Genomic DNA, 27,773 nt, shown 5'->3' with positions numbered 1-27,773 from the left:
CGCTGCTCCCCCCCCCCCCCCCCCCCACACACACACACCCCAGCTGCCCTGGACCCCTCCTTTCAGTGACTGGCCTGGACTCTGAGGGTGTTTGAACTTGTCATCTGGACCCTGAGGGTGATTGTATGGTTAAGGGGCTGCCCCCAATTTGGCCCTCAACCAGACACACTTTGAGACGCAGACCTTGTTTGGCTTAAAGCGGAGGACCTTATTTCTGGCTTCAGTATAGACTCATCTGGGGAACCTCTAAAAATGCTGATGCCTCTGGCTCTGCTCCAGGAGATTCTGATTCACTGGGGTGGGGGGCGGGCAGCTCAGCGTTTTTTGAAAACAGCCCCAGGCAGTTTAATTGTGCAGTGGGGTTGAAAACTTCTGGCACGGAGGGTGCTGGTCTGGGACATCCCAGTGTTGGTACTTCTGCCCCGAAAGCTAAAAGTGATGTTAGCGCCGTGGCCGCTCTAGCCCAGAGTCCTGACTCAGCTGTAAGATGAGGGCATGGGCTCAATCTCTGACAGGTGTGTACATCTGTTTAAAAGGAAAGAGTAACACGCAGAGTTGGGCTCCTCTGGAAGGATTTAAATTAGCCTGCTGGGCTCTGGGCGCCTGCCCTTCTGGGGACACGCACTTCATGGAGATTTAGAGGACATGGCTCCCCTAAGTTTGTCAAGGTGTGGGGTGTGTGCAGGAGTAGGGGCAGAGGGAGGCACAGGCCTTCTGCAAGCCTGCAGAGAAGACATGGCTGGAGGGTAAGGGCCAGCTTCAGACAGAACTGATAACTTCAGCTGGTCTGTGCAGCCTAGGAGAACTTTGTCTGAGAGGCTGGGAAAACACATCAAAGGGGAAGGAACAATCCAGGGATGCCTGGGTGGCTCAGTCAGTTAAGCATCTGACTTCGGCTCAGGTCATGATCTTAGTTTGTGAGTTCGAGCCCCACTCTGGCTCTGTGCCGACATCTCGGAGCCTGGAGCCTGCTTGGGATTCTGTGTCTCCCCGTCTCTCTCTGCTCCTTCCCTGTCTGGTCTGTCTGTCCGTCTGTCTCTCTCTCAAAAAGAAATAAACGTTAAAAGTATTAAAAAAAAAAGGGGGGGGATATAGTTTTTAAATGTAAATACAGAAGGGGAAGGAACAGTCCAAGCCAAAGCATGTTCCTTCTCCCTACCCTTCAGAGTTTCCCGCTCCCGTCTCCCGCCCCCATCTTTCTCTGCCCTCTGAGGTATAGAAAAGACTATACTTTGTAAGTGGCTTTTCAGTCCTGGGTAGTACTCACACAGCCGTGGAGGAGTGAGCAATATAGATGACATAAGCTGCATCTATAAAATACCAGTAACCATACTTAGCTCACAGGGTGGTGGTGAAGTTGAAATGCATTCGCACTTGTATGAAGTGCCTCGAACAGTGTGGTCCAGAAGAATCGTGTGCACTGGACAGTCGGGATAGATGGGGGCGCAGTGCCGTGTCTGTGAGGCCGGGAGCGCGTTAGTAATCAGTCACCAGGCGAAGGGGAACGTACTGGGGGAGGAAGTACACTCGGGGTGTGTCAGGAAACCTGCATCTTAAAATGTCCGAAGTGTAATTCCCCATTACCACTCCCTACTTCATTTAACTTGGGTTTGATCTCTAGACTGGGGGTCAGGCTCCCCCAGAGGTAAAAGTCTTGATGCAGTAATCCTGCTAAGTAAGCATTAGAACTGTGGGTTCAGATATGCTTGACTGCAGCCTCCGTGCCCCGCAGCGGCCACCCAGGGGACAAAGACCGTCAGCGCCCTCGGCCTGCCTGGTGTCACAGAAGGCTTTTGTCTACAGTCTCTTTCCCTTCACGCTGGCTGTCAGCCTTTCCGGCTGCTTTCCACCTATCAGAGGAAAGTACATCCCCGTTCTCCCAGGGTTCGCTTGGATGCTTCTTTTGTACATAAATTAAAAGAGAGTGAAGGCCAACAGGTGTGTTTCTCTCCCGGCAGAGGGAACCTGTGTGACTGGCACTTTCCAGGCAGAAGGCATTCCTGTTTTTATTGTTCACCGTTTCCATCCTCTGTCATCCGTCATAAAGGACTAGATATATATCTGTATACTATGACTTTTCTGCTTAATGGAAGCACACATAGGAAATAATTGCTTTCAGCTATTTACTTTTGAGAGAGCGCAAGCGGGGGAGGGGCAAAGAGAGAGTGGGGGACAGAGGATCTGAGGCGGGTGTGGGGCTTGAACTCAAGAACCCTGAGATCGTGACCTGAGCTGAAGTCGAACGCTTAACCAACGGAGCCACCCGGGCTCCCTTCTTCAGCTGCTTCTAGAATAAGCTATATTCTTAACCAGAACACAATGTTTACAGAATAAAAAGGGAGCAGAATCCTCTTTCACAGGATTAAGAATCACTACGTTCAGATTCATCCATTTAGTTCTTAAGAACAAGGCTTTTGATGATAATACCTAGTTTGGAATATAATAGTGTGACTGAATAATACCAGAATTTTCTCCTAAGTCCGGAGAAAAATGTTTCTCTGTTAAAAGCAAAGGCTAGGGGCGCCTGGGTGGCGCAGTCGGTTAAGCGTCCGACTTCAGCCAGGTCACGATCTCGCGGTCCGTGAGTTCGAGCCCCGCATCAGGCTCTGGGCTGATGGCTCGGAGCCTGGAGCCTGTTTCCGATTCTGTGTCTCCCTCTCTCTCTGCCCCTCCCCCGTTCATGCTCTGTCTCTCTCTGTCCCCAAAATAAATAAACGTTGAAATAAATAAATAAATAAATAAATAAATAAATAAATAAAAGCAAAGGCTAAAACAAGCCCGAGGGAATATTTAGGATGATGGACACTTCCTACAACTGGATTGTGGGTGTGGATGCCACACTGTATACGTTTACTAAAACTCACCAAACTATATATACACTTTTAAAAATCAGTAAAGTTTATGGTATGTAAATATCTCAATAAGCTCATTTTGAAGCTCACCAAAGAGGAAGAATTTTTTTTTTTTAAGTTTATTTTGAGAGAGCGTGTGTGTGTACACATGAGTGGGGGAGGGACGGAGAGAGGGGGAGACAGAGAATCCCAAGCAGGCTCCTCACTGTCAGTGCAGAGCCTGATGTGGGGCTCGAACCCATGAAATGGTAAGGTCATGACCTGAACAGAAACCAAGAATCGGATGCTTAACCGACAGAGCCACCCCGGTGCCTCGTAACTCAAATCTTTCATCTAATGTGGCTGTTTTGGGATAAAATCATTTGGAATTATTTGGACCCTATATTCCAGACTGTCTGGCACTCGAAGCTTTGTTCTTCATTTTTTTTAATCCGTTTTTTCATTTGTCGTAAAACAAGCCCAAATGAGTCCCACACCCTCTTAAAAAAGTTGAGTCCTTGTAGCTTCACACAGAAAGGTGTATGTCCCAAAGATAAGCATCCAGCCACCAGCGGTGTGCCAGGAGGATGGAACAAGAAGGTAAATGGAGTGAGACTCAGGACGCGTACAGGCACTCAGATGGACCAGTCACACGAGGCGAATTCAGTGGATTCTTGAAAAAATTTGGCTTTTCTGTGCATAGCTGTCCGCTGTTACAAATTTTGCAAACCAGGTGATTTGGAGTCACCCTAATCTTTGTTAATCTCTCTTTTTTGTTTAGAACGGGTTTTGCTTGTTTGCCCCATAGACAGTTCAGTAAATCTTGTTCTACTAGAGTCACTATTTTTTTTTTTAACGTATTTATTTATTGTGAGAGAGTGAGAGAACAGAGGAGAGGCACAAAGAAAGGGAGGGAGAGAATCCCAAGCAGGGTCTGCTCTGTCAGCGTGGAGCCTGACGTGGGGCTCGAACCTGCGCACCATGAGATCATGACCTGACTGAAACGAAGAGTCCGACACTTAACTGACTGAGACGTCCAGGCGCCCCCCTACTAGAGTCACTTTTATCCAGTGCTGTTAGGAACAAATGAAGAGCAGGTTTTAAAGTACCTTTTCTTGGGGTGCCTGGGTGGCTCATTCAGTTAAGCATCCAACTTGGGCTCAGGTCATGATCTCACAGTTCGTGGGTTCAAGTTCCGCATCGGGCTCTGTGCTTGGCAGCTCAGAGCCTGGAGCCTGCTTTGGATTCTGTGTCTCCCTCTCTCTCTGTCCCTCCCCTGCTCGCTCACGCACTCGCTCTCTCTCTCTCTCTCTCTCTCTCTCTCTCTCTCAGAAATAATGTTCCATTAGAGGAGCACATCATTCTTAGGTTTTAAAACAGAAACAAAAGGTTGCTGAGAGATGTTACCATCCTAAGACAGAATGCACTTGTTTGGGAACTAAGTCTGTGTCTTTGAAAGTCACATGATTGATTTTGGATAAAAATGTTTAAAGCGATTTGAAAAAAAAGGCTTGGGTCTGTGGTTTACAACAGGGAGTGTTTTTAGCCTTCAAATTACATGTTGCATTACAGAAGAATAAACCAAGTGGGGGAACCACTCGCCTCCAGCCCAGCCTGGGCTCAGCATTCGACTGAATCATTTCCTTCAGCAGACAGCTACTGAGCCATAGCTCAAAGCTTTTCTAACAGGGAAGCTTTTGGGAGGGAATAAGTTAGGGTGGTGGGGGGTGGTGCACAGAAAACATTTCTGCTTCTCTGACTTCTTCCTAGAATTAGTTGATTTGCAGCTATACTTTTAGGTTAGCATTTCACATGTTTAAAGAACATGAGGATAGCGTGTTTGAAAAATAGGAAGGGGCACAGGAGAGGTCTGTCTCCACTTCTTTATTTGTTGTTAAGATCCTTGCTAGCGATTTTGTTGGGTGGTAGTTTTTGCTGTCTCACTGACGCCTGGAGTGCTGGAATTAAACCCCGCAGCCAGCAGGCTGTTCGTTGGTCAGGAAATTCCAAATGGGTATAAATAAATTCTCTCCAGCAGCTCCTGGGCTGTCTGCCTGCTAATGTGTATAGTTCCTTTAATGACGAGGGAAGTATGCTGGAGGCTTGGCTTCCTGCTTGCTGAAAATCATAGTTATTTTGTTCCTGGGTAGGTAAGTAAGAAAGCCCAAAAGAAGAAAAAAGGAGAGGGTGAAGTTTGGGGGGGGGGGGAACGCTAGAGGTTATGACAAATATTTGCTTTTATTACAAGCTGGAAATGAAAACTCGGTACTTGGTTTTTGGTTCATTGATCATTTCAGCTTTAGCTGTGGCCTCGACATAAAGATGTCATTGTCGTGGGAGTGAAAGGTTGTACGTAGATGCTACGGTTTGAGTTTCTGCATTGATGGTGCATTTCAATTCCAGAATTTCCTTTTTTGTTGCTAAATCCATTTTTGGTCATTTGTTTTCAGCTCTGTGTTTCGAAGGGGGAACCGTTCTGGGTGCCTTAAAGCTGGCTTCTTGTTCTTATATAAACACTATAAAACAAAGTAAGGGCTGTGATTCATAGTTTACCTCAGTTCTGTCCCCCCGCCACCCCACGCCCCAAACCCATGCTGTTTTGTTAGAAAAGCCCAGTGTTTGGGCTTGTGTGACTCCTCTGCTTTCCACAGAATTACCCTTTGAACTGCCACATTTCCTATATTTACACTTAGCATGACATGCTTGTTTCTGAAGAAAGTTCTGAAGAAACGGCCCTTAGTCCCCAGGCTGCTTCTCTCCTGTGCATGCGTGACAGATATTTCAGTCTGTATTTCAGCAACATCTCATCACGTTAGGTGGTGAACATTAGAGAGCAGTGCCTCCGTGGGTGAAGGGCCCTACTTCGAGACCCATGTGGGGTCGAGTCGTCGCCTCTGAGCGCTGGCACGGAGCACTGGAGAGGAGGGCCATTGTGTAAACCTCAGGGCCCCTGCAGTGTCACGTGCCCCCTTCACACAAAGTGCCTTTCATTAAGACACAGCCCATTCCGTTCCCAGGAACGTAACCCTTTCCGCTTTCTTCCCTCCCAGCCGCTCACCTGTAGCCTGGCTTCTGGACTCTGGCGACATGCCCGGGCCAGACCTGATGATGCAGCAAAGGGGGGCCACATTCAGAGCCGGTTGGGCCATGCCGGGTGATGCGACACATCAGGGAAGGTGCTACGGGATGAAAGGGGCAAAGAAAGAGGCCACGGGCACTGTCTGTCTGGGCTCATCTGGTCTGACACCTGCCACCATTAACCGCTTTCTTCGCTTGAGCACCTTGCGTGCGGTGTCGTGACATTGTGAGTGCAGTACGGTCACAGGGTCATAGTCTGGAAGAAACTTCCGTTGAGTCTCAGAGTCCTACCAGCCCTCTCATTTCACGCATACCACGCTTATCTCTGCCCTGTGCGGTCCCCGGCCCCTGCTGCCCATTGCTTGTTAGTGACCTGGGAAATATCTATAGCTCCTGTTCCTCTTTATTGAAAAGTATACCTTCCCCAATTTAGGCAAGCCAGCCTAGACCGTCACAGAGATGTGCCCCGTGGTCCGAAAGCACACGTCTCCACACAGCATGTTAAAGAGGGCTTTACTCTTAGGGCTGCTGCAGAGCTGGAAGCACGAGATGGTTCAAAAAAATTAGTGCCTACTCATGTCCCCTTCTTAGGAGGAAGGAATGTTTTAATTTGGCCATAATTTATTTATTTATTTATTTTTTAACATTTATTTAATTTTAGAGGGAGAGAGCGTGCGTGAGCAGGGGAGGGGCAGAGAGAGAGGGAGACACAGAATCTGAAGCAGGATCCGGGCTCTCAGCTGTCAGCTCAGAGCCCGATGTGGGGCTCGAACTCATGGACCTGAGCCGAAGTCGGACGCTTATCCAGCTGAACCACCCGGGTGCCCCTGGCCATAATTTATTTTTGAAGACTGGGGGTGTTCGTCTACTTTTGTTCCTGTTTTATGTCACCTCCTTCCTGCATAACTGGTGTTGGCCCAGGACTTCTCCCCCTTAACTGGTGCCTGCTCCCCATGCCCCCCGTGTCCCTGCGCTCCCACACGCACATCCCCTGCACGACCCAGCCAACATCTCCCCTATCCACTCTCGGAAGCCAGATCCAACATGGACCTCAAAGTTTTAGCAAACTCATTGGCTAAACACCTCAAACCCTAGCTTCATGGAGTGTGAGAGAAGAAGCAGGGTGACGGGGAGGCGTTCTGGATCATCTGGGATGCTTCACCCAGCCACAGAGGGTGATCAGTCATAGTAAATAATAACAGACTGCAGGCATCGATCTAAGCAGTCTGCAACAGCATCGTGAAGCAGGTCTGTTATTTTCCCAATTATATGGCCGAAATAGGATCTAACTTGCCAACAGCTGGAAAGTGGCAGGACCAGGATGCCATCCCAGGCAGTCTGGCCCCAGAGTGCCTGCTCTTAATCATGACGTCTCTTCTTCCACTGGTCCTCATTAATCTGTAGATGCCTAGATGTGGAGTTTTTCATTTCGACATATATGGATCACACTGTGTGCCAAGCACTCAGGGATAAAAAAAGAAATTCTGCGTTCCTGTCCACCGCCCGCCCTCCACGGCCCGAGACACCGTCTGGTTGGGGAAGACTCGCCTGCTCATCCGCATGTGTAGGCCGAGTGTTTTAGAACAGAAGGAAGAAAGTGACCACTTCCTCCCAGGGCAGAGCAGTTGGGGATAAGCGAAGCTTCGACAAAGGATGGGCTGTTTGGGTTGGGCCAGGACAGCGCAGCTAATTCTGACCGATGAGAAGGGCAGGGGCGGGTGGAGGGAACAGAACGAGCGAAGGCGGTTAGGCTCGAAGGTTGTTCCTTGGCTTGTGGTTCAGGGTGGGAAGGAACCTGGGAGGTGGTGGTTTGGGGCCAAACTGTTGAAGACTCTTCAGTGCCCCAGAAAGGAGCTTTTAGACGTTTTTCCCTCTAATGGGGCTCCTGACCTATCAGTCTGCAAGGTTAATCATTGAGAAGCCCTCTGCGTTGCCAGGGATACCTCAAGCAGATGTAAAATTGGTCAAAGGATATGTCATACAGAACAGCAGAGGCATCAGGCCCCGATTTAAAAAAAAAACAAAAAAACAAAAAACTCAAACCAAACAATAACAAAAAAAGCAAGCTGCCTCATTCGCATCTATGAGCAGAGTCTTGGCTTTGCTCCCTGGTGACTGGCTGTCTGTACTCATGTCCCTAAAGACACAAGCGAAGAGAGTTTACTGTCCTCTCTAGACTCTGCGTATACAGCTACGTATGTGTGTGATTGACTTTGAAAGGACTTCACGCTTATGGAAAATTTACAAAGAAATTCTCACTCCTCCTTCAGCCCAGATTCAGATTCCCCAGGGGTTAGCCTTTTACCACATTTGCTCTGTCTCTTTCCATGTCTGTCATGCGTATACCTTGTCTCTGTGAGTCTCCTTCAACCTAGAAGAGTTCTTGGCCTTTTCCTTTCTTGCATGACCTTGACGGTTTTAAAGAAAGACCTCCTGTTCTGCAGGATGCCTTTCAAGTAGGATCCATCCACGTTTCCAGACTCACGCCATGCCTTCTAGGCAGGAACACCGGAGAAAGAGCATGCCCTCAGGGTCACGTGACGTCAGCCTTGACCGCCTGGTCCATGAGGTTGTCTGTGAGCTTCCTGCACCGCAGACTGACCATTGTTTCCCTTTGTGATTGATAAGTATTTTCTGGGAAGGTAGTGAGACGCCATCCCAATACCCTGTTCTTCAGCACAGAGTCTCTGCTCGTAAGCTTTATGTCCAGTGGTGAGGATTCCTTCCCAAATCAGCCACTGTTATAGTGGCTGTTAAGTGATGATTTTGTTTTCATAATTCCATTATTCGTTAGTTGGCACTCAAGTGTATTTGTTAGAACATCATGGCCTCGGAGGTCCCTGGTTTATTCATCAGGGCGTAATCTGCTATATCATCAATCACAATATTTTGATGCTGAAATTCTCCCTGAGTGGGACAGTGAGAAGCCAGAAGAAACCTTCTGAGCCAGGTGGGTGCTGTCTCTAAACTGATCTGAGGGCCACCTGGGTGGCTCAGTCATTCAACTCTTGATATCAGTTCAGGTCATGATCTCACAGTTGGTGAGTTTGAGCCCCGTATCAGGCTCTGTGCTGACTGCACAGAACCTGCTTGAGATTCTCTGTCTCCCTCTCCCTCTGAGCCTCTCTCTGTCTCTCTCTCAAATGAATAAATAAACATTAAAAAAATAAATAAATAACTGGGGCGCCTGGGTGGCTCAGTCAGTTAAGCATCTGACTTCGGCTCAGGTCATGATCTTGCAGTTCGTGGGTTCGAGTCCCCCGTCGGGCCCTGGGCTGACAGCTCAGAGCCTGGACCTTGCTTCTGATTGTGTGCCTCCCTCCCTCTCTCTGCCCCACCCCAGCTGGCACTCTGTCTCTGTCTCTCTCAAAAATAAACGTTAAAAAAAAATTTTTTTAATAAAAAATAAATGAATAGCTGATCTGAGGTGCACCGACATTTGAGAATAACTGATAGGTGGCACGTGTTCTCTGAGTTCTAGATGTTGTACGCACCTCAGGCCACAGGGAGGGGCCACCTGTAGCGAGATCCTTGTTGGGCAGGCAGGCTATGACAGGTGATTCAAGGGACCTGAAGTTGAGCTGGTCGGAGACCAGCTTAGTGAGTGGAAGTCTTGGATTTTTGGAGAGCATTGCTTACGTTCTCCCAGACTCTGTCCTCTCTGTCGTTAGCCTTCCCCGTTAGGCGAGCCGGCCCCTGGCCAGGTGTGGGTAAAGTATCGGCTGGGACGGGAGCATTAAGGGGAGGTGATAACGCGCTGTCCTGTCTCCTGTCTCGCTCTCCCTCCTGCACAGAGACGCTTGCTTGGTGTCAGGGGCAGTGCTGTCTTCGCTTCACAGTCACGTTGAAGTCCCTGCTGCTCCCGTCCTAGAGTTTCAAGGATACCCCAAGTTTGTACCCTGCATCTCAGAGCCAGTTAAGTCGGACCCTCCCCCGTGCCACCCCTGTCCCCCCCCCCCAGGTTAGATTTATCATGTTTTACTGACTTTCAGAAAAGGAAATCCTATCATTTTTCTCCACAGTGAGTCATCCGCTGCTTTGAAGAAAAATATTTTCTTTTTGAGCAGTATAATGAGGTCATGGATAGAGCTCCAGGGGACGAGTCCCCGAGAGCCAACCCTGGTCCCCAGCCCAGCCCAGAGTGGCTGAGATTTGCCAGACCCTCTCCGTTCCCTCCTCAGGGTTTCTGGGGAAGGTGTAGGCCGCAGGTCCCCACACGCACGTTGTAGGTTCTCGTGGTTTTAACACCGTGGCGAGCACTTACATCGAGTTGTTTTAAAACTCACACCGTGCAAAAAAATAAAAATAATAAATAAAACTCACACCGCGCAAGGGAATGTGTGATACCGAGAGAAAAATTCACGGGGCCTTGGGAGCCACCCGTGGAAACCTGATGCAGGATGCTGAAGGGAATGGCGATCCGTACTCCAGCACGTGGCCGGAGCAGTCTTACTAAAATGCAGATCTGAGCAGTTCGCTCCCTTGTTGAGAACCCTTCTACAGCTTCCCAGGGCACTTGGGAAAAGAGTGCCTCCCAGGGCCCTGCACGGCTGGGGCGCAGTCCCCTCTCTGCCTCGCTTGGGGCAGAGCCTCTCTGTTCAGCGCCTGAAAGTGGCAGGTTGTGGGTGTGCGGTTTCTTTATCTAGAGTTTCTCCCACCCCCTTCCCCTCCACCCTGCAGACACACACCCTGCACGGGGTCCTCAGCACAGCGCTGTGGCGGAACGTTCCAGACTCCCTTCTGGTGGGGTCCCCGCTCTGTCCTTGGTGTTCTCGTGCCACACTCCTCCCCCGGTCTCTTCCGTCTCCGCCTGTGCTTCCCAGGTTGACCCAAACGGGCTCTGTGCCTGACGTGCTTATTAGCTCCTGGGTTTGGCCCATCGTAGGTACTTGATAAATATTCGCCAAACGGAAGCATGAAATCCTTCTTTCGGTCTGGTCGTTGCACTTGCTCTCGATCAGCCTGCCCTTGATGGGGTGTGGGATTATGGAGCCGGGATGGAAAGCGGTGGTGATGGGAGACCGTGGAAGATGTGTCCGCAGGCACAGGTTAAAAAAGCAGAGATGAGATTGGCTGCGAGAGGAAGTCTAAACGTTCAGAGGGAGAAGCCAACAGGAGTTGCAAAGAGTTACGGACACGAGAAACCACACCATCTCACAACCTAGCCCTCTCACCAAGCCAAGCCTGTGTAATTTGTATACTTGCAGTTCATTGTAGAGCAGCTCACTTGGCCTGGGATTTCCTGTGAACTTGTGGCTTAACACTTTCGATTTCTTTACCGTTGTCATTTCCCGTGTGCCCGAAGGCTTGGGGTGGCTGTTCAGAACAGCTGCAACCTGGAGAAGGCAGGGGGAGGCAGGCAGGTCCCCGGAACAGGAACTCGGGCTTGACAAAACAGGTTCTGACTCCTAGTAGGTCCTCGAATGGAAGGTCCTGCGAATGGAAGGACGGATAGGTTTGTTAACTGGGAGGGACAAGGCGTTGGTGTCAAAGTAACTCTTCGGGGGGAATGAAAGAACAAGAGGAAATCTCATCTGTCACACGTTATTTTAAAGCAGAATGAGGAACACTTACGTTGTTCTCCTTTGTATTGTGTTCTCTCTGCCAATAGTGTTTCTTGTGGATTTGGTACAGGGAAGGTCCTTGGGTCTGAAAGTTTTGATGCCAACAATGTCATCGGGAGAACTTTCCGGTTAAACCCGTCCAGAAGGATCTGTTCCACTTTGCTCTCTTCTCTGTCCCGCTGATGCGAGCCTAGGAAAGTTGACTTGGAACTCAGTCGCTCTCGTGCTAGGAGTAATTAACTTGGCTAGAACTTCCCCCACTGCCCCCCACCCCTCCCTGAGTTCGTCCTACTGGTTTTCTTTCCTGCCTCTCAGCCTTGGCTGACGTGGAATCTTTTTACTGCTTCCAACAATAGGATGCTTGCAACTCTGCTTGCTTTTTTTTTTTTTTTTTTTAGTTTGTTTTTGAGAGAGAGAGAGCATGAGCAAGGGAGGGGCCGAGAGAGAGAGAGAGAGAGAGAGAGAGAGAGAGAGAGAGAGAGAATCCCAAGCAGGCTCCCGGTTGCCAGCACAGAGCCTGATGGGGAACTTGAACTCTCGAACCGTGAGATCATGACCTGAGCTGAAACCAAGAGTCGGACGCTTAACCGACTGAGCCACCCAGGCGCCCTTCTGCTGCTTTTAAACATGGGAATCCAGGATAATTATGTGCTTTTCGGGGACTGACTCAGCTCTTTGGACAAAGCCTTCATGCTTTGTGGGAGGAGAGACAGTACAGTTACCAGAATTAGCAAAGCTCTTCATTTTCAACCGTCACGTTAGAGTATCTGGTGAAGAAAAATCCATCAAATGTGTGGAAGGGTGACACATGGGTGTAATTATTTCTCAAGGTGTGGTTCATCAGTCAGTGATCGGGCTGAGCGTGTGCAGCAGTGACATTGGCACAAAGAAGTCCTTGTCTCCTGATAGATAAACTAATAATACCAAAGTTTTGGCCGTTTAAAAGTCCACCGGGACATGTTATTTCAGAAACCTTTGGTGCGTTTTGCTCCTATTAAAGAGTGGCTCCGTGTGGTAGAATGTGTAGAAAATATGTCACGTTTTCTTACTCAGAAGTGGTGTTTTTTTCACCCTGTCACTGGTGCATGATGTCATGCCACCCCCGCCCCGGGAGGTGAGGGACTCGAACACCATGACTTACGTGGCCAAACACTCAGTTGCTCTATGAGAAGTTGTTACTCTGCCCCCCTGCCTTGAGCGCAGGCCTTCTCCGCCTCAGCACTACTGACATCCCGGGCTGGATGATCCTTTGTCGGGGAGAGTGGGACTGTCCTGTGCGCTCTCAGATGTTTAGTGGCGACCTTGGCCTCTACCCGCGAGATGCCAGTAGCACCCCTTCCAGTTGTGAAAACCAAAACCGTCTTCAGATATTGCCAGATGTCTCCTGGGGGGCAAAATGACCCCTAGTTGAGAACCACCACAAACAGGTTAATACCATGACTGGTTCACTGCCACCTGTCTGATCTCCCACCTCCCAGGGAGTGTGTTAAATTTTTTTGTCTGCCCAAACCAAATATTGTTTGGAAAGTAAGTTTAATTCGCTTGAAAAATCAAGATCGGGGGCGCCTGGGTGGCTCAGTCGGTTAGGCGGCCGACTTCGGCTCAGGTCACGATCTCGCGGTCCATGAGTTCCAGCCCCGCGTCGGGCTCTGTGCTGACAGCTCAGAGCCTGGAGCCTGTTTCAGATTCTGTGTCTCCCTCTCTCTCTGCCCCTCCCCTGTTGATGCTCTGTCTTTCTCTGTCTCAAAAATAAATAAACGTTAAAAAAAAATTTTTTTTAAAAAGAAAAATCAAGATCGGGCAGCTCTTCCTGCCCATGGGTCCTGTCCCCGTGCTTCAATAAAATCACCTTTTTGCACCAGAAAAGAAAAGAAAAATCAAGGTCATATAATTCTTTCTTAATTTAAAAGAAATTATTTTCAGGGGCACCTGGGTGACTCAGTCGGTGAAGCATCTGACTGCAGCTCAGGTCATGATCTCATGGTTCCTGAGTTCGAGCCCCGCGTCAGGCTCTATGCTGACAGCTCAGAGCCTAGAGCCCGTGTCTCCCTCTCTCCCTACCCGTCCCTTGCTCACGCCCTGTCTTTCTCTGTCTCGTAAAAATAAATAAATTAAAAAAAATGTTTTTAATAAAAAAAATAAAATAAATTATTTTGGGGGCAGCTGGCTGGCTCAGTCAGTAGAGCATGCGACTCTTGATCTCAGGGTCTTGATTTCAAACCCAAGTTGGGCATAGAGCTTACTTTAAAAAAAGTTATTTTTGAGATATCCATATCTCCATTTTACTTGACTAATGCTGAAAAACTGCAAAGAAATTTTAAATTATTCCGGCGGCCATAAATTGGGCCACTCTCATGGAGCACCAAGTTTGATAGGTGGTAAATGTAGAAATAAAGAGTAGAATTACCCTCAGTTTGTTGATTTCAGCTTCTCTCTGAACACAAGGGAATTTGGCCTCATTGTCTCTAGTTGGTGCTGTCACATTTGGTGTTTCGTTACCCTAAATCGCAAACTGTACAAACTGGGTCGTGAGAGAGAAGGGGGAAGAGGGACTCTGATACCGTTGATGTTTAGCAAGTAGGTCAGCTCAGAGATGATGCGAACCCAAGAAGCTGGGCACCTGCTCTTAGCAGCCCATCTGCTTACCTGGACACAACAGTACAGATTCTGGTGTTTCTACGTCTTCATTTCTGCCTTGCATTTTATTTGTTTTTTCCCCATGGACCCCCCCCCCCCCCCCCGCCCCGACCGTAAGCCTTCATCACACTGTGTTCCCAGCTCTTAGAACAGTGCCTGGTAAATAGTAAGTGACAATAGATAGATGGATGGACGGGTGGATGGATAGATAGGACTAAGATTGCTTGTATTTATCAATATTGTAAGTCGAATGTAGGAATACCTTTTTATTTGGTTGGCCCACATTTCACACCTGGGGATTTTATCATTCCATTTGGCCCCCTTAAATTTAAACTCTGCGCCTACCTTGGTCTAACCCACACACAGCGTCAAGACAATCTTTACTGATGCCTTTTAACCTTTAGCATGGGGCTGGGTGTGCAAACTAAGGGTGACTATAAGTAGACAAGATGCCCCGGTCCAGTGCCTGAGTCTGGTGGCCTCTTAGGTGCCCAGCCGTCCTCCTCTTTTCTGACCACCCCTTTCCTCCAGCTGCACCAGCAGCCTCTGCCCTGGCTCTGTATCGTCTACCCCTTGTTGTTTAACACTCTGTCATCATTTACCTTATCTTAAAAACTCAGCCCTCAGTTAACTCCGTTCTGTTTTGATTAATGATTCACATACTATCATATTGTTCTTGTTCATAATATGCTTTTGTAACTGATCTCAATTAGCGTTATGTTTAGGATGTTTGGCATTTATTTCCCAGCGAGACTATACCTCCTTTTATTTCTTACAATCCTTCCTCCTACTCTTTCCACTGAATAGGACCATTTTCTGCACCCAATTAAGCTTTTAATAAATGCTATATAATGAAGGCAGAGGTAGTGCCTGGATCAGTCTCCACCACTGGATTTCCAGACATTTAGAAAATTCTTGTAAACCCCAGGGACAGACCTCTGATTCCAGAATATTTAGTTGGAAACTGTTACTTTCAGGATTCCATTTGCAGACATAGACAGCGGTTTTTGGCTATATATAAGCAGACATAACCCTGTTAGTCCCCCCACCCCCCACCTAAAGAGTTTTCAGGCAGTTAAGAGTCTCTTTATAACCCACTTAGAGATTTTTTTTAAACTGTTGTTTTTATACTTTCCTAATTACTCTTGAATTAATGAAACTTTTATAATAAAAATGTTTTATTATAACATCTCCCCAGTTAATCGTTTAACATTTTTCTTCTTTTCAAGATCTGGTCTTTATTTATTTTTTTTAATGTTTATTTATTCTTGGGAGAGAGAGAGAGACAGAGTGTGAGCAGGGGAGGGACAGAGAGAGAGAGAGGGAGACACAGAATCTGAAGCAGGCTCCAGGCTCTGAGCTCTCAGCACAGAGCCCAACACGGGGTTCAACTCAGGAACCATAAGATCATGACCAGAGCTGAAGTGGGATGCTTAACTGACTGAGCCCCCCAGCTGCCCTGGTCTTAATTTTTTTGTGGGAGAGAGACTGCCGTATCCTTTAAAATTCCGTTTAGCTCCAAGTAACAGAGACCCAACACATCGAATAGCTAAACAGGAGAGAAGTTTATCTGTCTTTCACGTAGAAGTATAGAGGTGGCTTTCCAGGGGTGGTATAATAGCTCTGATCCACAAAGCTCTTAGAGACCCAGGTTCTTTCTAGCACATTGTTCTTCCATCTGTACATGTGTGAACTCATGGTCCAATGAAGCTGCTAGTGTTCCAGTCATCACATCTGCATTCCAGGCAGCAGGATGGAGGAAGTAACAAGAAAGGGCAGAGAGCTATTCCTGTGTCCTGTAAGGGAGGTTCTGGGTGGGCGGGGGGGGGGGGGCGCTGTTTCATAACATTTCTGCATATGGACATACTAACAGTAAAAGAAGCCAGGGAAATACAATCTTCATGTATGCCTAGCTAAACCAGGAGTTCTTTTAGTGTCAAAGAATGGAATAACACATATTGGGGAACATCTAGCTGTCTTTGCCATGGTTGCCCATTCATCCCCCTCCCAAATGAATTTTCTTGGAGTTGATTTCAATATGTTTCTCCTGCTTTCCAAACAGTGACTTATAAATCTTTTTAAAAAGATGAATATGTAGGTGTTGTAAAAATGTATAAAATATGAAGAACAACATACAACCACTCATGATTCTACAGTGTAAAAATAACCACTGATGGGTGCCTGGGTGGCTCAGTCGGTTGAGCGTCCGGCTTTGGCTCAGGTCATGGTCTTGCAGTTCGTGAGGTCAAGTCCCCCCCTCAGGCTCAGCACTGGTGGTGCGGAGCCTGCTTGGGTTTCTCTCTGCCTCTCTCTCTCTCTGCCCCTTCCCCATTTGTGCTCTCTCTCTAAATAAATAAATAAACTTAAAAAAAAAAAAAAAAAACACCGAAAACAGCTTCACGGAAGAGTTGTCTTGAACGCTATGTAGAACAAACAACTTCTGTCCACAGAGTATTAAGATGTTCTTAAAAATTCATTAAGTAATACTGTATATTCAGGGATTCCTTCAGTAAACTTTTTTTTTTTTAATTTTTTTTTTTCAACGTTTATTTATTTTTGGGACAGAGAGAGACAGAGCATGAACGGGGGAGGGGCAGAGAGAGAGAGGGAGACACAGAATCGGAAACAGGCTCCAGGCTCTGAGCCATCAGCCCAGAGCCCGACGCAGGGCTCAAACTCACGGACCGTGAGATTGTGACCTGGCTGAAGTCGGACGCTTAACCCACTGCGCCACCCAGGCGCCCCACCTTCAGTAAACATTTTTAAACATCCATGTTATTCTCCACATCTTACTAATTGATGGATATGATTGGCAAGGGGGAGTAGTGAAGGAAATTTTTAAAATTGAATTTGTTGCTCTTGGGGCACTTGGGTGGCTCAGTCAGTTAAGCATCCAACTTCGACTCAGGTCATGACCTCGCAGTTCCTGAGTCCCGCGTCCGGCCCTGTGCTGACAGTTCGGAGCCTGGAGCCTGCTTCGGATTCTGTGTCTCCCTGTCTCTGACCCCTCCCCGCTCACATTCTGTCTCTCTCAAAAAAAAAAAAAAAAAAAAAAAAAAAACATTAAAAAAATTTTTTTTAATTTGTTGCTCAAGATATATGAAAGTCTAGTACAGAGGGATAGGATATACACGTGTGGAAAAGCTGGGAAAACATTCAGGGTCCTATAAGTGCCATATCTGTGGTATTGCATGTGAAAGCACGAGACAAAAAATGACCCTGGGTATCTTTATTTAACTGTACAAGAAATACACAGTGGACAGTTGATTATAAAAATGACACCTTGAGAAACACGGGTTGTTTTTTTAGTTGCTGGAGGATAAAATTTGGATTAGAAGTCACTTAAGATAGTCTGATTTAAGCAGTCTTAGGAAATGATCAAACCTTAACCTGGTTGAATTCTAACCTTTCCTCACTCCCAGATTTAGAAGTCCAGAGTTCATTTGGGGGATAATTCAGTGTGCATTTAAGAAACAACTAAAATGAGCTGGGCAGTTAAATTTCGCCGAAAAATGTGATGTGTTTGGTTGTGTTCCAAATCTTGACATTAAATCAGTGCATTTTAAAAAAGCGTTTTTGAAAAGAAAGAACACAAAAATTAACTTTTTCTACTGCAGATGGGTAAAATAACCACGTTAAGAGATAACACAGAAAAATCTAGGAGTTAAACCAAAGTATTGATATTACCACTAGGTGGTGAGAGAAGAGTGACTGACTTTTTTCATTCTTTAAATGGCCTGTACGGGATTTTTTTATTTTTTATTTTTTATTTTTTTTAATATAAGCATGGACTACTTTTGTAGCTGGGAAAAGGTGGGGGGTGGTGTTTGTTTTTGAAGAGCTTTTCATCCGTGGCAAAGGCGCGGTTGAGATTAATACTGTCAAAGGATAACTGGGTGTCACTGGTTATGAGCCCAGTGCTGAGATTTCCCGCAGGGGACAGTGGCGCCCATTGTGCCTGGAACTTCCTCAGGTGACCCAGGCCCCAGGCTGCTTAGTTTCCACACCGGCGCACAAACTCTTCGGGGACGAAGTGGCTGGTACAGCGGACACAGAACCTCTGTGTGGAGAGGTTTAAATTGCCGGCTTTATTTTTATGCCTGGCAACGACTGGAACGGAGAACCCACATTTGCACAAGCTGCCGGTTTCCTGTTTTCATTAAGAAAGCAGGGAATGCCGAGCAGCTGAGTGTGTGCGGGGGGCGGTGTCACCGGAGCCGGAGGGAGACTTCATTGGCGAGCACCGGGCCTATGGTGTCTGCGCGTGGCCGGGCGAAGTGTGCACGAATGTTGAACCTCTTTTCCTTGCGGGGTGAAGACCGATCGAGGGCGCCCGAGGCAGGGCCGGGCGCGCTGGGAGCCAGCTGGTGAGCGGGGCGGCCGGCTGGGGGCAGGCCGGCGGGGAGAGAGGGGAGGGGGCCTGTGGGTGTGCGGGGACAGGGGAGCCGGCCGGCGGGGAGCGGAGCTCAGCGGGCGCCCGGCGGGTGGGCGGCGGGCGGCGAGCCTCAGGCCGGCGGGGAGCGCGGCGCCGCGGGCACCTGGTGGCGGGGCCGCGGGGCGGCGGGCAGGCGAGCGGGCCCGGCGGGGAGCGGAGCGCGCGGCGGGCATGCGCGCGCGGAGCTCAGTCTCCGGCCTGGGCACCCGCTCCCCGTGGCCTGCAGGAGCGGTGGCCCGGTTTTAGAATCACCGGATCCCGTTGGTCAGATCTGCCTGCTTTTTCTGGACACCCGAGCCGGCGGCTTCTCTCTGCTTGTGGAATTGCAGACAGTTCTGGAAACAGGTCGGGCCGCATATTTTGAGCGAGCGTGTTGCCCGTGTGGAGTTAAAAAGGAAAGAAAGAGGGAAGGAAGGAAGCATTCTGCTAGCGTGAGCCCAAGTATTCGGGTGCCGGCTCCTCATCAGCTCACCCCGAGGTTAGAAAAGGATTAAAGCTGAGCACCTGGTTCCAATAGAATTTCCACGTTTTAGAAATGAAATCCAGTGTCTAAATACGAACAGGGAGAACAGCTTAATATTGTTTTAAATCAGGACACGAAGAATACATAACCTTTCTACTCCACTGCTTGGCAGTCTTTTCGTACTTTTCTTTCTAACTTTTCAGAGGAAAGAGGAGGCAAAAGGTTTACTCTGTGCCTTCACCCTATCAGGTGCAAATGCCCAGCAGTGATGGGACTAGGAAGGACAGGCAGGCAACCCAAATTTTATTAAGTGAACTGGAAATGCTTGTCCGGCAATGTGGTGGGTTTTTACACCCAGGATAGGAGCAGGGGGTACACATGGCTTGCATTTTCACTCATTGGTTTTGGGATCTTTCCACTGCTCAAAAAAAGAAAGAAAAAAAAAAGCAGAGTTTGTTATTATGACTCTAGGAAAACACATTACTTAATCCTGCAATTTAAACAAACAAAAACGGCCTTGCTTTTCTATTTGAAATGCACAGCTCAGGTCAGCAGCAAGGTCTGTGCCTTGAAAAGTTCTTGTGTTTCCTTTTCTAAATGTTTGGTTTAGCCCCAAGTAGCATTTACTGAATGCCACATGATCCAGTGTTTAGAGTATAGGTTTGCTTTTATTTTCGTTCTCTTCTGCATCTGTTTGGACGTGTTACAAATACAAAAGGAGGTGTTCTTGGGAGATCGAATGTTTTGTCCAAAAGAAATCCAAGAGGAGAAAAGTTCTCCTCCGTTTGGGACAGGGGTGGTGGTGGTGGTGGTGGTGGTTTTTGAATGGGAAGGCACGAAGAGTTGAAGTCTGCCTTCTGTATTCTTACACACATCCTGCTAGAGTTAATCACTCATTGCCCCCTGTGTCCTGGCTTTCTCAGCAAGGAAAGGGTCAAGGCAAATTGTGATCTTGTGGTGGTGGTCAGGCACTGGGGTGCTTTCGGCCACCATTTAGAAAGGCTGCAGTGTCTGCAAAAGACCAGTGGTGGGGAGAACTTACGTCCCGGGCTTCCTAGATCTGCACCGATGTGGTCCTTTATTCTAAGCGTTTTCACCTTTGGTGCCTCATAGTTCACTTTATAAAATAGGAGTCTTTAAAAAAAAAATTGTTTTTTAATGTCTTTATTTGTGAGAGAGAGAGACACACACACACACACACACAGAACCCAAAGCAGGTCCAGGCTCCAAGCTGTCAGCACAGAGCCCCACACAGGGCTGAAACTCACCAGCCGTGAGATCAGGGCCTGAGCCGAAGTCAGACGCTTAACCAACTGGGCCACGCAGGCACCCCGAAAATAGGAGGCTTAAGGACTGTTCTCTATACCTCAGTGACCTGTAGACAACAAAAGAAATGATCTCCCTGAAAACACAAGTCTTTTCAGTATGTTCTTTCCAAAAATAAAAGTAGTTGGTAAGGACTTCATATACCCTGGGATCCTTAAAACCACAGTCTCATTACATTCTTTACCAACCTTATGAGGTGAATATACTTGTTGTTTCCATTTTTACTCAGGGAGAAGCTGAAGTTCCCAGGGGTATACTCGCTTACTCACCCAACTGTCAGGTTGTAGATCCAGGATCAGAACAGACAGAAGTCCGTCAACTCTGAAATCACACTAGTCTGCCACACTGCCGAATATACAGATATTGGTTTTTATCACTGAGTGTATCACATGGCATTATAATACTCCCTTCTCGCTCTCCTAGGAAAAACAGATGATGTTCTGAACGGAGATCCTGACAAGGAACAGAAAGATTCTTACTTTGTGGAGACCCCCTATGGTTATCAGCTGGACTTAGACTTCCTCAAGTACGTGGACGACATACAGAAAGGAAACACCATCAAGAAACTCAACATCCAGAAGAGGCGGAAGCCGTCGGTGCCATGCCCGGAAAGCAGGGCAGTGCCCGGTCAGCAGGCTGTGTGGACTTCCACGGAATCCCTCTCGTCCTCCAACAGTGATGACACCAGGCAGTGTCCTCACTTCCTGGTAGCCAGAAGCCACGTTACGTCGACTCCCATCCCAAGGCCCCCTGCCCCTCTGGAGACCTCACCCCCTTTCCTTACCGTCCCAGAAAGTCGACAGCTGCCACCGCCCTCCCCTCAACTCCCAAAGCACAACCTTCATGTCACCAAGACGCTGATGGAGACCCGGAGGAGACTGGAACAGGAGAGAGTCACCATGCAGGTGGCCCCGGGTGAGTTCCGCAGGCCCAGGCTGGCCAGTTTTGGGGGCATGGGCTCCACGAGCTCGCTCTCCTCCTTCATGGGTTCCGGAAACCACAATCCTGCCGCGCACCAGCTTCAGAATGGATACCAAGGCAACGGCGAGTACAGCGGCTATGCCCCAGCCATGGCCACCACGTCGTCCATGGGGAGCTCCATCCGCCACAGCCCCCTGAGCTCAGGGATCTCCACGCCAGTGACCAACGTGAGCCCCATGCACCTGCAGCACATCCGCGAGCAGATGGCCATTGCCCTGAAGCGCCTGAAGGAGCTCGAGGAGCAGGTGCGAACCATCCCCGTGCTCCAAGTGAAGATCTCCGTCTTGCAAGAGGAGAAAAGACAGTTGGCCTCGCAGCTGAAACACCAGAGAGCGACAGCCCAGAACGACGCGTGCGGTGTGAGGAAGCGGTCCTACAGTGCGGGAAACGCGTCGCAGCTGGAGCGGCTCTCCAGGGCCCGGCGCAGTAGCGGCGGAGGTGAACTGTACATCGACTACGAGGAGGACGAGATGGAACGCGTGGAACAGAGCGCGCAGAGCATCAGGGAGTTCCGGCAGCTCGCGGCAGACATGCAGGCCCTGGAGCGGAAGATCCAGGACAGCAGCTGCGAGGCCTCCTCGGGGCCCCGGGAGGACGGGGAGTGCCGGTCCGTGGCCGTGGGTGCCGACGAGACCATGGACCGCGTGGTCGTGTACCGCAGGGGCTCCGTGTCCCGGAAGGATGCTGCCGTCGGGACGGCCACCGAGTCGAGGAACTGTGGGGTCGGCGTGACAGAGGCCATGCTTGGCGTGACCACGGAAGCGGACAAGGAAATAGAGCTGCAGCAGCAGACCATAGAGGCCTTGAAGGAGAAGATCTACCGCCTAGAAGTGCAACTGAAAGAAACCACCCATGACCGCGAGATGACTAGACTCAAGCAAGAGCTGCAGGCCGCGGGGTCGAGGAAGAAGGCGGACAAAGCCGTGACGGCCCAGCCGCTGGTTCTCAGCAAGATGGTGGAGGCGGTGGTGGCCACCAGAGACCAGACGGCTGGCCATCACGTGGACCTGGCGGATGCCTGTGTCGGGAGCGCCGTGCAGATGCACAGCCTGGGCGTCTCCTGCCGGCCCCGTTGTGAGAGCAGGCTCGTGGGGCCCGAGCTGCCCATGAATTGGTGGATTGTCAAGGAGAGGGTGGAAACGCACGAGCAGGGTACTGGGAGGTCCGTGGAGACGTGCGACAAGAGCGTGGGTGTGGAAATCAGCGTCTGCGAAACGGGCAGCAACACGGAGGAGTCCGTGCACGATCTGTCGCTCCTCAAGACCAACCTGAATCTCAAAGAAGTGCGATCCATCGGCTGCGGGGATTGTTCCGTTGATGTGACTGTCTGCCCCCCGAAGGAGCTCACGTCCCGGGGCGTGAACACGGAGGCCGCTGGCCAGGTGGAGGCTGCTGTCATGGCGGTGCCTCGTACCGCGAGCCGGCACACCAGCACGGTTTGGGAGCAGGTGGACCGGGGCACCAACACCGAGGTGGTTACCCTTGCGGAATCCTGCACCAGCACTTCCCTCAGCACTTTGGACAAGCAGACCAGCACTCAGCCCGTGGAGATGCGGACGGTGGCCGTAGGAGAAGGCCGTGTGAAGGATGTCAATTCCTCCACCAACACGCGGTCCATTGGAGTTGGAACCGTGCTCTCTGGCACTTCTGGGTTTGACAGGCCGTCGGCCGTGAAGACCAGAGAGTCAGGTGTGGGGCAGATAAATATTAATGACAATTATCTGGTTGGTCTCAAAATGAGGACCATCGCCTGTGGCCCTCCGCAGTTGACTCTGGGGCTGGCAGCCAGCAGGAGGAGCGTCGGCGTAGGAGATGGGCCTGTTGGCGAGTTCGCGGAGAGCCCCCTGCCCCAGGCTCCTGCTGGAATGGTGACCGGCTTGGATCATTACATTGAGCGGGTCCAGAAGTTGCTGGCTGAGCAGCAGACACTGCTGGCTGAGAACTACAGCGAACTGGCAGAGGCTTTTGGGGAGCCACATTCGCAGATCGGCTCTCTGAACTCACAGCTCATTAGCACCCTGTCCTCGATCAACTCAGTCATGAAGTCCGCAAGTACGGAGGAGCTGAGGAACCCTGACTTCCCAAGAATGAGTCTGGGTAAAGTCACAGGTAGGTGGGTTTCTGAGGGAGCCAGGGCGGAGGGAGGGTGGGAATAATAATGTACTTCCAGGAGGTATGGGTCTTTTTAATTGCTGGAACCATTTTTTTTTGGAACTGTGGACAGAGCTTTAGAATGGTAGTGCGTAGCAGGAACACCCATAGGCAGCAAGAATCAAAACCCAGAAACAGTTCTGCTGATTCTCATTGTCTGATGGTTTCACTGGCCTCTGGCCGAGGACTGTGGCCGGAAGCAGAAAAGCAAGCTAGCGTTGGCTGGCCTAGTGGCTGTCTTCTGGGATGCACCGGTTTGCTATGACATCTTCTAGTTACTTGCTCATTTTATACAGGACAGCCTGAAAAAGTCCCACAGTTTGTAATCATAGTTACCTGTATGTGATCAATGACACATACTGGCATAAAATGTTTCTCATTAAAACTTTTACCAAGGTATGGAGCGCCTAGGTGGCTGTCGGTTAAGTGTCCCACTTTGGCTCAGGTCATGATCTCGTGTTTGTGGGTTTGAGCTCCACATTGGGCTCTGTGCTGACAGCTCAGAGTCTGGAGCCTGCTTGGGATTCTGGGTCTCCCTCTCTCTGTCTCCCGCCCCACCTCCCTATCACGCACATGCGTGTTCTCTCTCTCTCTCAAGTAAACATTAAAAAAAAAAAAGCTTAAAAACTTCTACCAAGGGAGAGCGATTCCATGAATTCACTTGCTAATTCAGCAAGTAATGATTGAATTCCTACTCCATTCCAAGCACAGTTAGAGGCTTCTGTCGTCACAATGCTTACTTTCCTGTTGAGGGCACAGGCAATAAACAGTAGACCTGAAGGATGTCAGGTGATGATCCATGCTATGAAGAAAAGAACTCCAGTTATAGGGATAGCGAGTGGAGATGGTTGGGGCCGGGGCGGGGGGCGGGGGGAGCTCTTGGAAACGGGGGGGTCCAGAAAGGCCGCTCTGATAAGGGCGTCCACAGCCCGAACTCAGAGAAGAGAGCCTTTCCCGTGGTTCATTTTGATAGGTGCTTACATTTTTGTCTTTCCTCTCCTCTCTTCAGGGGGATTCCTGCTCACCCCAGCTTTTCTTTAAATTGAAACTAATTGAGAAATTACCCCAGAAGGTTTTAGGACATACGGTATTTCCCAGCAGGCCTCGTTAGAAGGACTTCCCTTTGCCATGTGTCTCTAATTGTGCATCTTATCATCATAGGACAGGGTTCTGTTCCTGGTTTTCCAGCTCTCTCACACCAGCATGATCTGGGGAGACAGAGTCACCCTTCTTTACCCTTTATTTGTAAAATGGGAACAGAAGGGCACCCATCCTGGAAGGCTGCCTCTGTATTCACTGCGGGCACACGGTGAGCCCGGGATAAGCCTTTATTGTCATTGGTGATGGTGCTAATCGTGTGTGTCCCGTGTGGCTTCTTTTGTTGACACACTGAACTGTATTTGAGGTTTGGAAAGCTACTAAAAACACACTCTCGGGACGCCTGGGTAGCTCAGTCGATAGAGCGTCCAGCTTCAGCCTAGGTCATGATCATGCAGTTTGTGGGTTCGAGCCCCGCATCGGGCTCTGTGCTGACAGCTTGGAGCCTGGAGGCTGCTTCAGATTCTGGGTCTCCCTCTCTCTCTCTCTGCCTCTCCCTTGCTCACACTATGTGTGTGTGTGTGTCTCTCTCTCTCAAAAAGAAATAAAACATTAAAAAAGAAATTAAAAAAAACCCATACTCTCTACTCTGACTAATGCTTCAGGTAAAATGAATGTTAATGCTTCAAATGGACCATACGGTGTGCATTTAATTTGATATGAAAACATGTATTATAGACTGAATTGTAAGTAAACCATTAACAAAAATTTTTAATTCTTTGTTTCCCTTTACAGTCAAAAGAGTAATGATTAAAATAGGCTGAAATAGATTACTTTTATGTGTTCCTAGGTTTTCACTCTCAAACCTGAATTAATGTTAGTTTCTAGTAAAAGTTCTGTGGAAGAGATAGCTTATCATAGAAGAAAAAAAATGAACATGGCAATGACAGCCGATGTGTGGGGGTTTTGCCTTTTAGAATCAAGCCTAGTAAATGTACAGAGGGGTCATTTTAGAGTAAATAGGATTAAAATGATACGTGGACTGAAGCAGTCTTAAGTAACTAATAATATGTTTGTTTCTACTTCTTTTTAAAAATCATGATGTCAGATGTGAAGTCAAAATAAAACTCTTAAATACCTCCAGGCACAGATGGTACAATGCATCATCCATTATAAGAACATTTTCCTGCCAGCTTCCTCCCTCCTCCCCAAACTGGGGTTTCTATTTCACATTCCTGCCAAAAATATTTAGTTGTACCCTTGCAGTCACCCGCCTGACACCGTGAGCATCAGGAACAGGGAGAAGGTTTTGGCATCCCTGTTTAGATCTGACCCCGCAAACGAACACCGATTTAATCAGCTAAAATACGGGAGACCTACAGCATTTGAACAAAAGTATGAATATTGTTAATAGCACTTATTTGGTCATAGTGGCAGCTCCCTCCCAGCACACAAGAGCAAATTTAAAGTGTTTCTGGGGGCGCCTGGTGGCTCAGTTGGTTGAGCATCCGACTTGGGCTTAGGTTGTGATATCGTACTTCATGAGTTCGAGCCCTGCTTTAGGCTCTGTGCTGACAGCTCAGGTCCTGGAGCCTGCTTTGGATTCCGTGTCTCCCTCTCTGCCCCTCTCCTGCTTAACACTCCATCTCTGTCTCTCAAAAATAAATTAAATGTTAAAAAAAACATTTAAAAATAAAGTATTTCTGTAATTCACATCACATTTGTATTCTAAAGTTCTAGTGAAGAAGGAGTCCGGTTAGGGACTCACCCAGAGCATTAAGCTTCTGTTACTTGTTATTGTTATATGGACTGAAAATTAAAGTAGCTTGTTACAGTAGAGCTTTTCAGCACTTGCAGGCTGTGAAGAGTGAAGACGTGTCAGAATCACTGGGACTTACCGCGGGCTCTGTAGGATACAGAATATTGTTCACGCCCAGTCTAGAATACATTTCATGTAGAGCATAGGCATTTTTTTCCCCCAATGAAAACAATGTGGAATTTGAGTTTGACATCACCAGAAGAGCATAGAAATGATGCCTTACATGAACCTAGTACTTTACTTTAAGAAGTTAAGTTTGGCTCTGAAGCCGGACGTTCTGCGTTCAGATTCTTTTCTCGGCCACTAGGACAATTTGTCTTTGTTCCTTCGTGGGGTTGAAATGAAGATTTAATGAGTCAATAGGAGGAAAGCTTTTGGAATAGTCTGCAGCACGGAGTGTAAATGATCAATAAATGCTGGCTGTCATTGCTGTTTTAGTACTTCCAGAAATGGAAACGTAGATACGGAACAAGTGGCCCAAATGCAAATTGTACAAATGGCCTTTTGTTTCTAATCCAAGTTTTTGTCTTCATAATTCTGGCCGTCACCTTCTTCCCTCAATTATTATGCCTCCCCAACGAACAGTTTTACCAAGATAAAGATACCGGTAACAATGGGAAAACACAAAACAAACAGAATAAGTGTTCAATTCGGAGTCATTCAGGGTCTGCGTGAAAGCTAAAGCTAAAGCCTAAATTGAATTTTGTGTATTCGTGCCCAGTCCAGAGACTTCTCCATTTTTCTAGGTCGGAGATTGGAGGGCATCACTTTTTCACAGTGAAAGAACGTTCTTTTTTGTAGCCCCATAATGCCTAACACCCCGATTCAGTTTTTTAAAGTTATAACTGAAATATGTGCTCGTAACAAATTAACAGTTCAGGAAGAGCACAAAATAAAAAGGGAAAGTCTCCTCGTGCTCTCTTGGGGTGACCCCTTGTGTGGTTGGTGTATACAGGTGTGTATGTGTGTGGCTCTGTATTTTAGAGATGTAATTTCTTAACAAAAGTTAAATTGTACATACTCTATTTTTCACATAGAAGGTCACCAACATTCTTCTAGGATTCAAGAGACCTTGTCATAATTTTGACGCAGCCGCCATTTGTTGATGACCCAAGATGTTCTGTAAAGCACTTTTTTTCCTCAATGTGTCTTTTTGAAAATTTTAATTCCAGTGTACTTAACATACAGTGTTCAAGTAATTTCAGTTGTACAATATAGTGATTCAACAATTCAATACATTATGCAGTGCTCTTCATGATAAGTGTATTTTTTTAATGTTTATTATATTTTTGAAAGAGAGAGAGTGAGCAGGGGAGGGGCCAGAGAGAGAGAGAGAGAGAGGGAGACAGAGAATCCCAAGCAGAATCCGTGCTGTCCGCACAGAGCCTGGTGCAGGGCTCAATCTCACAAGCCGTGAGATCATGACCTATGCTGAAATCAAGAGCCGATG

General features: G+C 48.3%; 1 protein-coding gene across 11 annotated transcripts in view; it reads left to right on the top strand.

Moving 5' to 3' along the window:
- KANK1 (KN motif and ankyrin repeat domains 1) overlaps positions 1-27,773 on the top strand; it is a 209,952-nt gene that overhangs the window by 156,473 nt on the left and 25,706 nt on the right. For 8 of the 11 annotated variants that reach the window (XR_006710263.1, XM_045469012.1, XM_045469011.1 and 5 more), the window contains one exon: positions 20,758-23,424. Coding sequence is in view for 10 of the 11 variants with exons in the window: in XM_045469012.1 (XP_045324968.1) it covers positions 20,758-23,424 (2,667 nt within the window). In the remaining variant the exon portion in view is untranslated. Of the gene's footprint in view, positions 1-17,995; positions 18,478-18,721; positions 18,891-20,757; positions 23,425-27,773 lie in introns of those variants that run through there. The other 3 variants (XM_045469021.1, XM_045469014.1, XM_045469013.1) reach the window with 2 other exon arrangements.

The sequence above is a fragment of the Leopardus geoffroyi genome, chromosome D4, assembly GCF_018350155.1.
Source record: "Leopardus geoffroyi isolate Oge1 chromosome D4, O.geoffroyi_Oge1_pat1.0, whole genome shotgun sequence".
NCBI lineage: Eukaryota > Metazoa > Chordata > Mammalia > Carnivora > Felidae > Leopardus > Leopardus geoffroyi.
Note: the sequence above shows the minus strand (reverse complement) of the source record. Positions and strands in the feature narration are given on the sequence as shown.